The sequence below is a fragment of the Liolophura sinensis genome, chromosome 13 (genome assembly GCF_032854445.1).
Source record: "Liolophura sinensis isolate JHLJ2023 chromosome 13, CUHK_Ljap_v2, whole genome shotgun sequence".
In the NCBI taxonomy this organism is placed as follows: domain Eukaryota; kingdom Metazoa; phylum Mollusca; class Polyplacophora; order Chitonida; family Chitonidae; genus Liolophura; species Liolophura sinensis.
In genome coordinates this window covers 2,726,824-2,742,241 of record NC_088307.1, presented here as the reverse complement: position 1 = coordinate 2,742,241, position 15,418 = coordinate 2,726,824, and the positions used below count along the sequence as shown (strand labels likewise).

Below are 15,418 nucleotides of genomic sequence, written 5' to 3'. Positions count from 1 at the left end.
AAGTCTCCCAACTTTTAGAAGGACAGTCTAAACCCTTAGGCCACCGAAGTGGTGCTATTTGCTACAGCTGTAGATGTACACATGTACATTCTTGATGTCAAGTCTCCCAACTTTTAGAAGGACAGTCTAAACCCTTAGGCCACTGAAGTGGTGCTATTTGCTACAGCTGTAGATGTACACATGTACATTCTTGATGTCAAGTCTCCCGACTTTGAGACCGACGGTCTAAACCCTTAGGCCACCGAAGTGGTGCTATTTGCTACAGCTGTAGACGTACACATGTACATTCTTGATGTCAAGTCTCCCGACTTTGAGACCGACGGTCTAAACCCTTAGGCCACCGAAGTGGTGCTATTTGCTACAGCTGTAGACGTACACATGTACATTCTTGATGTCAAGTCTCCCAACTTTGAGACGGACGGTCTAAACCCTTAGGCCACTGAAGTGGTGCTATTTGCTACAGCTGTAGATGTACACATGTACATTCTTGTTGTCAAGTCTCCCGACTTTGAGAAGGACGGTCGAAACCCTTAGGCCACCGAAGTGGTGCTATTTGCTACAGCTGTAGATGTACACATGTACATTCTTGATGTCAAGTCTCCCAACTTTTAGAAGGACAGTCTAAACCCTTAGGCCACTGAAGTGGTGCTATTTGCTACAGCTGTAGATGTACACATGTACATTCTTGATGTCAAGTCTCCCAACTTTTAGAAGGACAGTCTAAACCCTTAGGCCACTGAAGTGGTGCTATTTGCTACAGCTGTAGATGTACACATGTACATTCTTGATGTCAAGTCTCCCAACTTTTAGAAGGACAGTCTAAACCCTTAGGCCACTGAAGTGGTGCTATTTGCTATAGCTGTAGATGTACACATGTACATTCTTGATGTCAAGTCTCCCAACTTTTAGAAGGACAGTCTAAACCCTTAGGCCACTGAAGTGGTGCTATTTGCTATAGCTGTAGACGTACACATGTACACTCTTGATGTCAAGTCTCCCAACTTTGAGACGGATGGTCTAAACCCTTAGGCCACTGAAGTGGTGCTATTTGCTACAGCTGTAGATGTACACATGTACATTCTTGATGTCAAGTCTCCCAACTTTGAGACGGATGGTCTAAACCCTTAGGCCACTGAAGTGGTGCTATTTGCTACAGCTGTAGACGTACACATGTACATTCTTGATGTCAAGTCTCCCAACTTTGAGACGGACGGTCTAAACCCTTAGGCCACTGAAGTGGTGCTATTTGCTACAGCTGTAGATGTACACATGTACATTCTTGATGTCAAGTCTCCCGACTTTGAGACCGACGGTCTAAACCCTTGGGCCACTGAAGTGGTGCTATTTGCTACAGCTGTAGATGTACACATGTACATTCTTGATGTCAAGTCTCCCGACTTTGAAACCGACGGTCTAAACCCTTAGGCCACTGAAGTGGTGCTATTTGCTACAGCTGTAGACGTACACATGTACATTCTTGATGTCAAGTCTCCCAACTTTGAGACGGATGGTCTAAACCCTTAGGCCACTGAAGTGGTGCTATTTGCTACAGCTGTAGATGTACACATGTACATTCTTGATGTCAAGTCTCCCAACTTTGAGACGAATGGTCTAAACCCTTAGGCCACTGAAGTGGTGCTATTTGCTACAGCTGTAGACGTACACATGTACATTCTTGATGTCAAGTCTCCCAACTTTGAGACGGACAGTCTAAACCCTTAGGCCACCGAAGTGGTGCTATTTGCTACAGCTGTAGACGTACACATGTACATTCTTGTTGTCAAGTCTCCCAACTTTGAGACGGACAGTCTAAACCCTTAGGCCACCGAAGTGGTGCTATTTGCTACAGCTGTAGACGTACACATGTACATTCTTGTTGTCAAGTCTCCCAACTTTGAGATGGACAGTCTAAACCCTTAGGCCACCGAAGTGGTGCTATTTGCTACAGCTGTAGACGTACACATGTACATTCTTGATGTCAAGTCTCCCGACTTTGAAACCGACGGTCTAAACCCTTAGGCCACTGAAGTGGTGCTATTTGCTACAGCTGTAGATGTACACATGTACATTCTTGATGTCAAGTCTCCCAACTTTGAGACGGATGGTCTAAACCCTTAGGCCACCGAAGTGGTGCTATTTGCTACAGCTGTAGATGTACACATGTACATTCTTGATGTCAAGTCTCCCAACTTTGAGACCGACGGTCTAAACCCTTAGGCCACTGAAGTGGTGCTATTTGCTATAGCTGTAGATGTACACATGTACATTCTTGATGTCAAGTCTCCCAACTTTGAGACCGACGGTCTAAACCCTTAGGCCACTGAAGTGGTGCTATTTGCTATAGCTGTAGATGTACACATGTACATTCTTGATGTCAAGTCTCCCCACTTTGAGACCGACGGTCTAAACCCTTAGGCCACTGAAGTGGTGCTATTTGCTACAGCTGTAGATGTACACATGTACATTCTTGATGTCAAGTCTCCCAACTTTGAGACCGACGGTCTAAACCCTTAGGCCACTGAAGTGGTGCTATTTGCTATAGCTGTAGATGTACACATGTACTCAGGACTTTGCTCAAGGAACACCAGATGTAACTAGATTCTGAATGTCCGAAATACCCCTTTCCATCCCCCAGCATTTCCAAGAACAAACTTAATAAGCAAGTAGATGTTTAGATGGTACTGAAGATGTACACACAGTTTCAATGCAATTGGTGCAACTGACGGGATATAATTACTGAATTCTGACCTAAAAATTTGCCCTAAAAAGTCCATTTTAGAGGAAAGGAAAGGCCATAACATGCAAATGTATTACTTCTGGTGCTGAAAACCTACATGTTTTACATCAGGATAATCCATCACAAAAACAGACATTAAACAAAAAATTACAAACTCTACAAAAAGATACTGGCACATAAAACCACAACATGAAAGAAAAATGATTTCATAGTATTAGGGGAGATGCACATGTGATATCATGTACACTTGTATGTGAAAATGTAAATTGCTATGCTGATGATACAGATAAGTTGGATATGAAGAGTATGCATGTTTACAGAGTTCTATAAGTATTCAAATGCAGCTATGATGTCTCAAACCCACAATCTTGACATTTGTTCAAGCCTTTGACTAACCACAATGATTTATTCAACCTGTAACCATCAATATACACAACCTTTTCAAAAACTGAAAACCTTATAATAGTACTCATCCCATTGGAGAAGTGACAGAGAGGGTTACCTCCCCTGATGTCTGTAAAATGAAACTTTTTTGCATGTAATGGAATCATTTATTTACATGTATTTATTTCATGAAATACCCCTCAAGATTGGACAAACTGAAAAGGGTGATTTTCTGTTTTATTTTTATTCCAATTTTAGATTTTTTATGTCCACTCATTCGTAAGGCACAAAGTGAAATTGACATGGCATTACCTCAGTTTGAAGTGATAATCTTATGTGATCTGGAAAGAAACTAGAATACTAGAATAGGAGTTGAGCCTGAGGGTCACCCAGGAACCCATCAGTCTTCATGTATGTTAGCACCACTTCTGATTATTAAAGCTATACATACATTAGATTGATGGAATGACTGGTTGGTGTTTAACATCTTGCTCAAGAATTTTTCACTTAGATGAAAATGATGACATGTGGAGGAAAATACATTTAAAACTGATATAGACAAGTTTAGGTAATTTCTGATCACTATGTATGAAAAAACAATAGTATTTTATGACAAAGTGCTTTTTAAAGTAGCTAAAATAGACCAGATGATACATTGTAGATAAAATCAATAACAATGCACTCAGCTAAATCAGATGCTTACTATGTTGTAAAATGTACTAACTGCATTGTACACTATACAAGGGAGATTACTCTGGTCATGACACATGATAACAACATTGTACTGCTTATTGGTAATAAACACTTCTATGTCACCCCACTGACGAGTCCATGTGATCATGACATACAACATAGTGATTTGGTAGATCACATAACGAAGTGTTCCAGTAGATCACATGATGACAAAGTGCATATGAAATGGCATGATAAAAAGCTCATCCAGATCAAACTAGGAAGCCCTGAGACAGATTACAGAGATTAGTTACATCAGATGATGTAGTAATTCTTACATGCATGTAGACCACATGATGACGTGCTCAAATATGACGAATGAGTTTAGTACATGTACTTGGAGAGCAATACAGAAAAGGTGCCTGTATATGATGCCCCATCCTTCACCAATCAGTTGAGGACTTTTAGGGCACCGGTAACTGTTTTACATTTTTTACGTCTGACATATTCATTGATCAATCCAATAAATGACAAAATGAAAAAAATGAGATAGATATTAAGCTGTATCATACCACATGCTCAACTGAGTGCCAAGTAAAGAAGCAACAAAACAGCCAACCGAAAATGTTTCGCTGGGATATCAAAATATCTGCTGTTTATGTGTATAAACTTTTGGACAAATTCGACAAGTCTGATGTCTGATACTGCGATAGTTGCTGAATGAAACTGTCTGTATTGACCAACATGAAGTGTTGGGAGAGTTACCAGGAATAATGCTTCTAATGCATCGCAATGACGGTCCAGACTATCCGACATCGTTCAACTGTTGAAAGTTAAACGATGTCGGACAGTTTGGACGGGTCTGCGACCACTTGGCCACCGCACTCGGCAGTGCAAAGGCTACTACTGTAGTTTAGCGTTTGGCCATTTAAGAAGTGTTAAACAGAAATTTCTTCCTACTCTCTGCAAAAAGTGGTGAAGTAAATTTTTACAAGGAAAAGGATTTTTAGTTTTCACCTAGCGCCTAGCGACTTGTGTGTGGTTGTTGTTGTTGTACAAACAGATGCCATCGCGAAATTCAGCAACATCGCCCTTCATACACAGCACCTTCACTAGCCCATGGAAAAACAAGCAGATATAACTTACCAATCCCGACATAATGACAATAAGGAGGGAGTTGCAACGTCCAATTATTCTGTGAAGTTTTTTCTTTTCTTTAAAAGTTGGGCCGATTTGTGTTTTAATCTGACATTGATATTAAAAACTTAAACCTATTAACAACGGTAAAATGAGGAATAAGGACTTTTTAAAAACTCGAACAAACAGTGAAACTCTGTGACAAATGATACATGCATAATTTTTAAGACGGTTCCAGGTTTTCTGAAAGCTAACATATCAAACCAAATTTATTTGGCTCTCACTACCATTTGCACGCCTCTATCTATTTTTCTAAGTTTGCAATTTGAACCAAACCACGCCATACCCACAAACCAATGACGTTTAGTACAGTGGATGCAGATAAGGTAAACTTTCAAACACGTGCTTCATAGAAAGCATACGCTTTTATCGGTTAAATCGGTTATGGACAGTCGACTAGGTTTATGACTGGTGTATATAACATCTTAGATGATTAAACTGGGAACGAGTTGATGTGGTAACAGATCTGGATATCAACTGTCAATTGATGTGACGTAGACGAAATTAGACAAAGTTACATTCATAATGATTGACTTAGAATTTTAAAATATCTCGATCACTCTGATTCAGTCCAAACAAAGTTCTTATCTGCGACTGAAAGTACTGGCAACCTAGTAAAAAAATATACCATAATAGTAAAAAAAAAATGTTTAAAAATGCCAATCAGGCTATAGGAGAGATTGCACGCCCTATGTATAGGCCTGCTTTTTTACCCATTATTAATTGTTATTATATGCTAATTTTGTCAAACATTCAGGCCTAAGCTTCGCATATGATAACACTTTAGAAGCTAGTATTAAGATAAGTTGGGATTTTGTATATTAAATAAGTCATCACACACCTTTGACGTTTTATCCTAGGTTAAATACTGTGAGTGGACCAATTTTCAAAAATACAAATTTAGATCCCATAAAATATTTTTTTTTAAATTATACCCAGGCATATGACAAAGTTGTCAGCAGTTCTTAGGCCTAATATTTATATATCAATTGTATTAAGCTATAGTAGTTGTTGTTGTTTATTTTGCTGTTGTTTACATCTTGATTTGCTGTTGATGGTGTAACTTCACTGCCTGACTTTGTTCTCTTGTGGAGGGGCTTGTATTGCTAGACAGCAAAGTTCGATTTGCAGATGTCGTAAAAAAGGAATCTATCGACCATTGAACTCGACGAAGTTTTTCAGGCGGCTCCATTTCAATCAACTGACAAGTCCCATCTAAGGGAGCTAACTCATAAACATATATAAATATGTAGGCCCAAGGACAAAAAAAAATGTAGGCCCTATACTAATAGTAATGTGCACAGGGAAAATTGCAGTTTACCATGTTTAGTTTACCGAGAAAATATATTTGCAATAGTGTGATGTTTTATTCTGCGAAGGGGCCTGTTTTTGTTACAAGTGTATTTCTTGTACCTGAAAAGTGTGGGGGGGGGGGGGGGGGGCATGGCCCCCTTGACCCAACCCCCACCCCCACTTCCTACGCCCCTGCGTCAGCATGATGCTTCATTGGTGACAACACTTTGGTGGCATGGACTCGAAGACACATATATGTACACACACCTAATGACTTTTCGTTATCATATGACTGAAAAGTTGTTAAGTACGAAGTTAAAGCTCAAGCATACATATACATCCATTCAGTTTTGAATGGCATGTATAAACCAGTTGTACGTGGAAAGGTCTACCAGCAGCCTGCAGATGGTTGTGGGTTTCCCCTGGGCTATGCTCAGTTTTCTCCCACCGTAATGTTGGCCACCATCATGTAAGTGAAATATTCTTGGGTACGGTGTAAAACACCAATCAAATAAATAAATAAGTAAATATAAGCCAGTTAGGCCTACATGTATGATAAGCGTTTGTTTGTGGGGCCTATATACCTGCACTATTGTTCATACATAAAGCTGATACTATGCAATATTTGATATAGTGTAAAGTATGCTTCTATTATTATTTACAGTGGACAGGATGTCAGTATTGCAAAGGATATGTCTCTCACAAATAAAGGGAGGCAACCTATTGAAGGCATTATCAGTACAACCAGTGAGGTTAGCATTATTTGAAACCTGTAACATGACTCGTCCAATGACGCTGCTTTCGACTCGACAACATGAAGCCTGGAGAAAAGATAATCTACCTTTGATGTCCAGCAACATGAAACCTTCAGGGTGTGTGTTGTGTATGAGGAGTTATGCGAAGAAATTTAAGAAAGAGAAAAAAGGTATGTAGTGATATGTGAACTGTTTTAGATATTCCCATGCATAAATAACAACTTCTATCTTGGTTTAATCAGAAAGTGATGTTAAACCCCAAGCAAACCAAATGGTCTGTTCTGGTTTATGAAATATTTAGATTTTAGAAGTTATTTCAACAAAAATTTGAGTGGATTTTAGCCTTTGGAATTATTGAAAAGATGTGTTGTGGAAATTTAATTTCATATTGGGTAAGTACAAATAAAATATATATGTGTATTTGAAGAGTTGCTCATGATCGTATGGTTAAGGTGCTTTGCTTTCAATAGCTAAGGTCACACGAGATGTGGGTTCAACCCCAGTCAAGGAATTTTTAAATTTTTATTTCAGAAAATAGAAATATGACGACCTGATTTCAAATTCCGATTACCCAAATTACTCAACATTTTCGCGTATGAAAAAGCAACTTTCAGCACAGTTTATACACATTTTTAGTAAGAGTGTGGAGACAGAACTACATTGGTTGGATTAGCCACTTTCAGGGCTGCGTAAAAAGTATAATTTTATCAGTCAACACAAAATAATGTCTTCAGAATATGCGTGAATAAACTCCTTACAAACATACGAAAAGGTTGAAGAATTACAGAAAGTCTACGATTTACACTGCTGTTTAGTGTAGTCTTACATGGAGAAGCCTGAAGGTTGGTTGTTATTCCTGGTTATCTTCACCATAGAAACTGACGGTCATATACATATATGTGAAAAATTGTTGACAATGTTAATTTCTTTAAACAAAAATTAAAGAAAGAAGTACTTAAAAAAAATATAAATGAATATATAAATAAATGTATTTTCAGTACTTAAATGGTGCGTTTATTTATTTGATTAGTGTTTTATTTATTTATCTATTTGATTGGTGTTTTACGCCGTACTCAGGAATATTTCACTTATATGACGGTGGCCAGCATTATGGTGGGAGGAAGCTGGACAGAGCCCGGGGGAAACCCACGACCATCCATAGGTTACTGGCAGACCTTCCCACTTACGGCCGGAGAGGGATTAGTGTTTTATGCTTTACTTAAGAATATTTCAGCTGGTTAAAAGTATATGTGTGAATCATTTCTCACTAATTGTCTTGAAAAGTTACAAATGCTTTATTTAAAAAAACAAAATTTATGTACATATGTAAGCAATGACATTTTGTAGATTTCCCAATCTAATTCTTTAATTACTCTTTTTTACCTGGCAAAAAATGCCAGTTGAAAAATACTTAACTTAAGGTGAAATAGAGTAATTTTGTGAATATTCATTGATGTTTATATTACAAGGAGGAAAGCCTGGTGGTACAAAGGTGGATCTGAGTGAGGAGGAAGTGGGAGAAGTGATAGACCTGGAGGGTTACAGGTCAGGCCTACAGCAGGTGTTAGAGCATCAAAAAGAGGAGTACATAAGGCATCTCACACTACGCACTACTATAGGTCAGCTTCTACTTTCACTTTCGTGTTTATGTTAATAAGGGAAGAATTGGAGTCGTGGTAATGTAAATGGATACTGGTTTTAAGTCTTTTTACACGGCAACAAGTCTGGTTATGACAATGCATAGTGGTTGTTAAACTAACACTTTAAAAGAACAGACAACAAATAATACATGTATAAGCTGAGGTTTGTAGCAAAAAAAGTGAAAATAGACATAAATGGCCACAGAGGAAGAACGGTGAAAATAGACATAAATGGCAACAGAGGAAGAATGGTGAAAATAGACATAAATGGCCACAGAGGAAGAACAGTGAAAATAAACATAAATGGCCACAGAGTTAGAATGGTGAAAATAGACATAAATGGCCACAGAGGAAGAATGGTGAAAATAGACATAAATGGCCACAGACTTTTTTTTCTGACGATCTTGGTAGCTATAAATCAACAATGCTAATAAGGAATTATTACAAGGCCCCCAACTGGCTGTTAGATACTTTATCCATGTATATATATATGTTTGGTCTAGTGTTGTCTTTTCTTTAATGCCTTTCTGTGTATTCACAGGTGTGTTTGACAGTATTATGGCTGACACAGAGGATGGATCGTTTCCAATCAACCAACTGGGCCAGGTGGCTCAGAAGTCTCCACACCTGGTTATGATTAACCTCTCTGCTTGTCCCCAGGTGAGATGAGTTAGGTTTTACCCTGGGAAGCCATGAAATGTGATTGGTAAATAGATTCATATATATGCTTATCATAAAACGTGGATATCTGATGTACCTAATGGATTGTGGGAAGCTTTTTAGCAAGTCACCTTCGTTAAATGACCTTAAACTTTGTCTCAGAACTAGCCTTTTTAGAGGCAGACAAATGTCATAAAATACATGTACTTGTACTTTTCCGGTGGGATATCATCCTGTCTTCCAAACAAACCTCAGAATACCTTTCTAACATCAATAGAACTCTTGGAATCCCACAAAATGTGCAACTTAGTCAAAATTTTAGGTCGTCAAATTAGGGAATTTCTCATCATGGATCTGTTATTTTTATGTTTTCTACCTCTAAAACAAACACAAATTCACATTGGCCAATTCATCCTCTCCATACGATTTCACGTCCTCTTCTACCCAGGGCCCATTTTAAGTGAAAGATCCATGGTGGAGGCCAAGCTTAATAGATAGGATGTCAAAACTTTGGCAGACACTACAACTGACTTAAAGAGTTTCAGGTTTTGTACCTATAAGTCACTGTGAGTTCAAGTCCAGCTCATGGCAGACTTCCTCAGAAGTGGCCATACGTGGGAAGGTCTATCTGTAACCTGCAGATGGGTTTCCCCCCAGCTGCTCAGTTTCCTTAAACCATAGTGATGGCTGCAGTCATATAAGCGATAAATATTCTTGAGTACGGCGTAAAACACCAGTCAAATAAATAAATACATAAACTTGTGCTTTTTTCATTTACACAGTATCTTCCAGCCGTCAAGGAAGCTATCATGAAGTCCGGGATGAACGTCAATCCTCAGCAGGAAGGAAACACTCTGTTTGTGCCAATCCCAAAGTAAGGAGGCTTCTGGGACAATGGCTGCTGAGAATAGCAAGGGAATATTTACAGATGAAACATGTTAACTCAGCCTCATGTGTCTAGCATGCACAGTGAAGGACATGTAGGGCAGTTTCAAGTTCGAACTCTTTTATTGCTTCAGGTAAAAAAGTCCTGATGTGTCATGTGATCTGTCAAATTTTAGGCAACTTTTTTGGATCACATTCACTGTAACATGGTTGTCCGAAAAAAGTTGTCCAAAAAGTTCTTTTGAGCAGATGAACAGCGAAAAAAATTGAACCAAACTTTTGTGAACTTGAGATGTGTCAAGTTTACAGATGTGTCAAGTTTCCTGAAGGAAACCCGTGTCATTTGTGATTTGATTGGTGTTAATACTGTACATGTACTCCAGAAAGCATCATGTGCATCTGGGACACAGTGAAACAGGAGGTGGCTAAATTACTGTCATCAAATGTGGTCTAACATTTTCATGTCACATTATACAGTAGAACTTTTTTTGACATGCATTAACAAATTTGTTCAAATGCAAAACTCGCCTATTATTCTGCTTTTGATCCTAGAAACAAGTTTCCTGGATTGTCTGACTTAAGTTCCTTGAAAAAAGAGTAACATAGTATACCTCAACAGATAATACTTTTCAAGATGGTGGGAAACTTTGGGAGAGTCCATGAGAGTGAAACATCGTGTTATGATGTTACACAGCAAGAAAGTACATTTGTAAAATATTTGTTTGTCATTCAGTTGATTGCAGGGTTTAGACCACTATGTTCAAAAATTATAATTGAGATTGAATTTTTCTTTCTTTCCACTACGAAGTTGAATGCTGCTCAGCCAATTTGGCAATGCTCAGCTTCTAATTCAGATTACATGTGTTTGATGTAAATTTTCAAGTGTTCATTTTTTGGTTTTTTTTTTTTCTTTTAGGGTTACAAAGGAACACAGAGAAAACCTGGCCAAGTCAGCAAAGACTATTTGTGACACAACAAAAGATAAACTACGAGATGTTCACAACAAATATTCAAAGAAATTAAAACAGGCCAAGTCGTCGCATCCTGAAGATCTGGTTAAAAATATACAAACGCTGGTAGGAAGAGTTATCCCCCTTTAGTCCCCATACACACTTTTTCTTTCTTCTTGGCTAGATTTTGTCCTTATTTTTGGAGTTTTAACCTTCTCAAACCCAGCCAAAATATGGTTACATATAGAATATTTTTATATACAATATTTCAAGTACATGTATGTGGCAGTTTAATATTGTTCTTTATTGTAAAATAATATTCTTTTTTAACACTGTATCAACACCTTAGACAGGGTAGTCCCCCTGTAATGTAGTGAATGTAAGAAATTTACTTTTCAGCTGTATTTATGAAATTTTTGATTTCCTTTCAGGAAACAATTAAAATTGATTTTTTCTATGTTTTAGATTATAAATGAAATGCACAGTTCATCAGAAAAGGCTGAGGCTATGATGAAAGCAAAACAGCAGGAGCTGTTAGGACATTGATTTGTAGAACCTGGAGGATATAGACGTAAACGTTGAGAACGTCAGCAGCGGCAGTGGCATGAGAAGTTGGTTCTGTTTCTGAGAGAGGATCTGTGTGATGAGGTGGAATCTACAATGCCTTTTAAGTGGGATGAAATTCTGTGGAAACCTCTGATGAGTTAATGAACAAACTGTGAGGGGAATTCAACTTATCAGTGATATAAAGAAGAGGAAACTTTTGAAATTTGTGAATCATCTGACCTCTCTCACATGTGAACGCAGTCTGTCCTACATTGAAATCATGATCTGTTAAATACATCAGCTTGTGACCTGGCCAGATATATCCTGGCCAGATATATCCTGGCCAAATATATCCTGGCCAGATATATCCACCATTAGTTGGAATATGACAGCAACATCACAATGAGTCAATGCTGGACATTAAGAACGATTATGTAAAAACATCATTTTTATTTTCCACATTTTGATAATGTCCTGAGTTGTCTTGGTGCAATCTGTTTAGAGAAGATACCAGGACTTTGATGGAAAATTATGTCAGTAAAGAGTTTCGTTCAGATAAAGTGTGAAGAGCTCTGTTTCTCGCAAACATGACTAGCTGGTGTTCCTTGTAGAATTAATGGGAATTTGATACGTATTATTAAACGTTTATGTTTAGCCAATGCGCTGTTCTTTTCACTAGTCTTTACTTCATAAAGATTTTCGGGTATAACATGAGGTGATCCAGTTTCCTTCTTACTCTGTTTAGCTTTATTTCAGACTGCTTGTCAGGTCCAGGACTCCATATGAACTAATTCACCAGTATGTTCTAAGCACTAAACAAAGAATTAAATGGTATGAACTACGTTAGTGTTACAGTGCAAAACGTAACCTTAAAAGAAACATTAGACAAAGGAAATTTGAATGGTGTAACTTGTGTTTTTTGTGAGCCGAGATATTTCTGTTCAAAGTAAGCAAAATCGTGCACATTGAGGCAGTCGAAATCACCACCCTGTTTCATCACACAGTTTCATCAAAAGTCAGTTACCCTGAAGAATTCTACCTCCCTATAGCTGGTCTCCATGGCATTTAACACTTTTTTTCGATCTCTAACACATTATGTGACGGATCTGCACAGCGACATATTTTTTTCTCTCTCTATTGCACAACAAACATTTGAGAAATGGCTGATGCATGGTGGGAAAAAATGTTCCAAACGCGCTTGTGTTGACAGACTTGAAAAAAAGTTTTGACAACAGTTTCATAAAGGGACAATTTCTTTGACAGTAGTTGTTTTAAAGTTGCTTTTAAATATACAAATAGTCAGCAGGTTCTTAACTGTATAGCAACAATGATCCGCCAAACCGTAGTTTTTAAATACGGAGTGTCCGTTTCATGGTGTGGCCAGTTCTTGTAGCAGAACTTTACAATTAGAATTCCCATGACTGATTTCACAATTTCCAGCCAAGAGGTTGGCATATTTCTCCACCAGGTGGTGCAAGGTTCTCCAGATGATGTAACATGTGAAATGTGCCGTGGGTAATTATAGGGGAGTTAAATAGGTAATGGACTTCTGGTTTTGTCCAGTCAGGCAGGTGTAATTTCTGTAACCTGACAACGCATCTGTTTCTGCTTAAGTTACCCAAAATCTGTTTTTCCTTTTGACCATATATGGGTGGGCTATGAGTGATGTGTTTGCTGTAAGATTGCACATCACATGGCCTCGTGTTTCCACTTGGTATAACATGGCACATCACATGGCACATCCGATAACAAATCACATGGCACATCCCATGGCACATCACAAGGCACACCCCATGGCACACCACATGGTACATCCCATGGCACACCCAATGGCACATCAATATGCACAACCCATGGCACATCACATGGCATACCATATGGCACCTCCCATGGCACAGCACGTCACACCCCATGGCACATCACATGACACACCCCATGGCACATCACATGGCATACTCCATGACACACCCAATGGCACATCAACTGGCACACCCCATGGCACAGCACATGGCACATCACATGGCATACCACATGACACACCCAATGGTACATCAACTGGCACAACCCATGGCACATCAACTGGCACACCCCATGGCACAGCACATGGCACATCACGACACACCCCATGGCACATCACATGACACACCTCATGGCACATCACGACACACCTCATGGCACATCACATGACACACCCCATGGCACATCACATGGCATACCCCATGGCACACCCCATGGCACATCATATGGCACATCAAATGGCACATCCCATGGCTTCATAAGAATTCCCTTTTAGAAGTTGATCTATACAGTTTCCAAACACGTCAGAAGAAATTATCTTTTCCTAAATAACTCGGGATATATTATTTGTTGTCTATTTTTTTTGTAATGCCCCAACATCATAAATCAAAACTGGCAACATTGCCTTGGTGCTTCCTGGATTGGCACTCATCATGGGGCTAATAGTTTTTTGTCTTCTTTGAAGTTTGATTAATATCTTATCAGGAAAATTGATTTGTTGGCATCAAAAGTATCAGTTTAAGGCGTTCATGAGCTTCTCAACATGCCCTTTTACAGACCAAACTATAGATAAAATACTGTACTTGTCTGTTAAGAATTTGTGTTTGGGAGTGAGTGCTTGGGGTTTAACGTCATACTTTACAACTCTTCAGTCACATGACGTCGAAGGAATCCTTAGAATGCATGTAATGTGCCTCCTTGTTGCAGGACGGATTTCCACCGCTCTTTTATCTAGTGCTGCTCCACTGAGACGCCTTCCTGAGGGCAAGTAAGCCGCCCCACCCGAACCCTTATACTGATACGGGTGAACCAGTCATTGCACTATCCCCTTCATGCTGAACGGCAAGAGAGTAAGTTACAACTTCCTCTTTTAATTCGTGTGAGGCCGCTCAATTCCTCCACCCATAAAATTAACTGCCAATGTATTAATCTGATTTCTGTTCAGCACTGTGCTGAAGAATTTTTTCGTTTACATATGCCTGACAGCGATCAGATCTATGGTGACCCACCAACCTTCACCTTCACTGACAAACGTGCTGACTTAAAGACACATCCAAAACACAGAGAGTTTCAGAGACAATCAAATATGTCAACTGCCTGAGAGTCTCTGTAAAACATCTGAGCCAAACAACGAGTAAAATATTATTGTGTATTAAACAAGAATCGCATAATCAAACAAGCAAGGAAACTAATTAAATAACACAGAACAAACCAACATGAACACAATCTTCATGATTATTGGAAATGTACGTTGCAGGTTACACCAGCATAACAAGTTACTGATAAGCCTTCTGGTCACCCCCACCCCTTTGTGTTTATTTACATACATTTATGTATGATTGATCATACTTATGTAGTATACTCTCCGTGCAGGTACATTAGCTTTCTAATTTAGCACAAATTCCATTCCAGTCAGTCCACACAGTCAGCAAGTTGTATGGCATACAGCGGTATACCCTAATTCTTCAGCCTTCTCAACTGCCTCTTTTGAAACATTCTGAGAGAAGTGTGGAGTGCAGAGAACTAATTTGCATAGTTTTATGAAGTTTGCATCTTTAATGACACAAACAAACCATTTTTATTGTGATTTTCATAATAATCATATATATAAAGTGACCATTACGTACAGCAAAGATTCTGTTAACATTACAACATGCAATGTACCAGACATACTTAAATCGT

At 38.8% G+C, this 15,418-nt stretch overlaps 2 protein-coding genes across 2 annotated transcripts in view; one reads left to right on the top strand and one right to left on the bottom strand.

Moving 5' to 3' along the window:
* The window catches only part of LOC135480694 (probable RNA-binding protein 18), a 31,913-nt gene extending 26,882 nt beyond the window's left edge, over nt 1-5,031 (bottom strand). The window contains exon 1 of the mRNA XM_064760595.1: nt 4,940-5,031. Within this exon, the coding sequence (XP_064616665.1) occupies nt 4,940-4,951 (12 nt within the window). The 5' untranslated portion in view covers nt 4,952-5,031. The remainder of the gene's footprint in view (nt 1-4,939) is intronic.
* Nucleotides 5,032-5,288: 257 nt separating this feature from the next.
* On the top strand, nt 5,289-12,593 carry LOC135480660 (ribosome-recycling factor, mitochondrial-like). Its single transcript, XM_064760556.1, has 7 exons — nt 5,289-5,316; nt 6,948-7,208; nt 8,508-8,657; nt 9,220-9,338; nt 10,121-10,212; nt 11,140-11,299; nt 11,639-12,593. Exons 2-7 carry the CDS (start codon nt 6,956-6,958, stop codon nt 11,717-11,719), a joined length of 855 nt encoding a protein of 284 aa, XP_064616626.1. The 5' UTR covers nt 5,289-5,316; nt 6,948-6,955; the 3' UTR covers nt 11,720-12,593.
* The last annotated feature ends 2,825 nt before the right edge of the window (nt 12,594-15,418 follow it).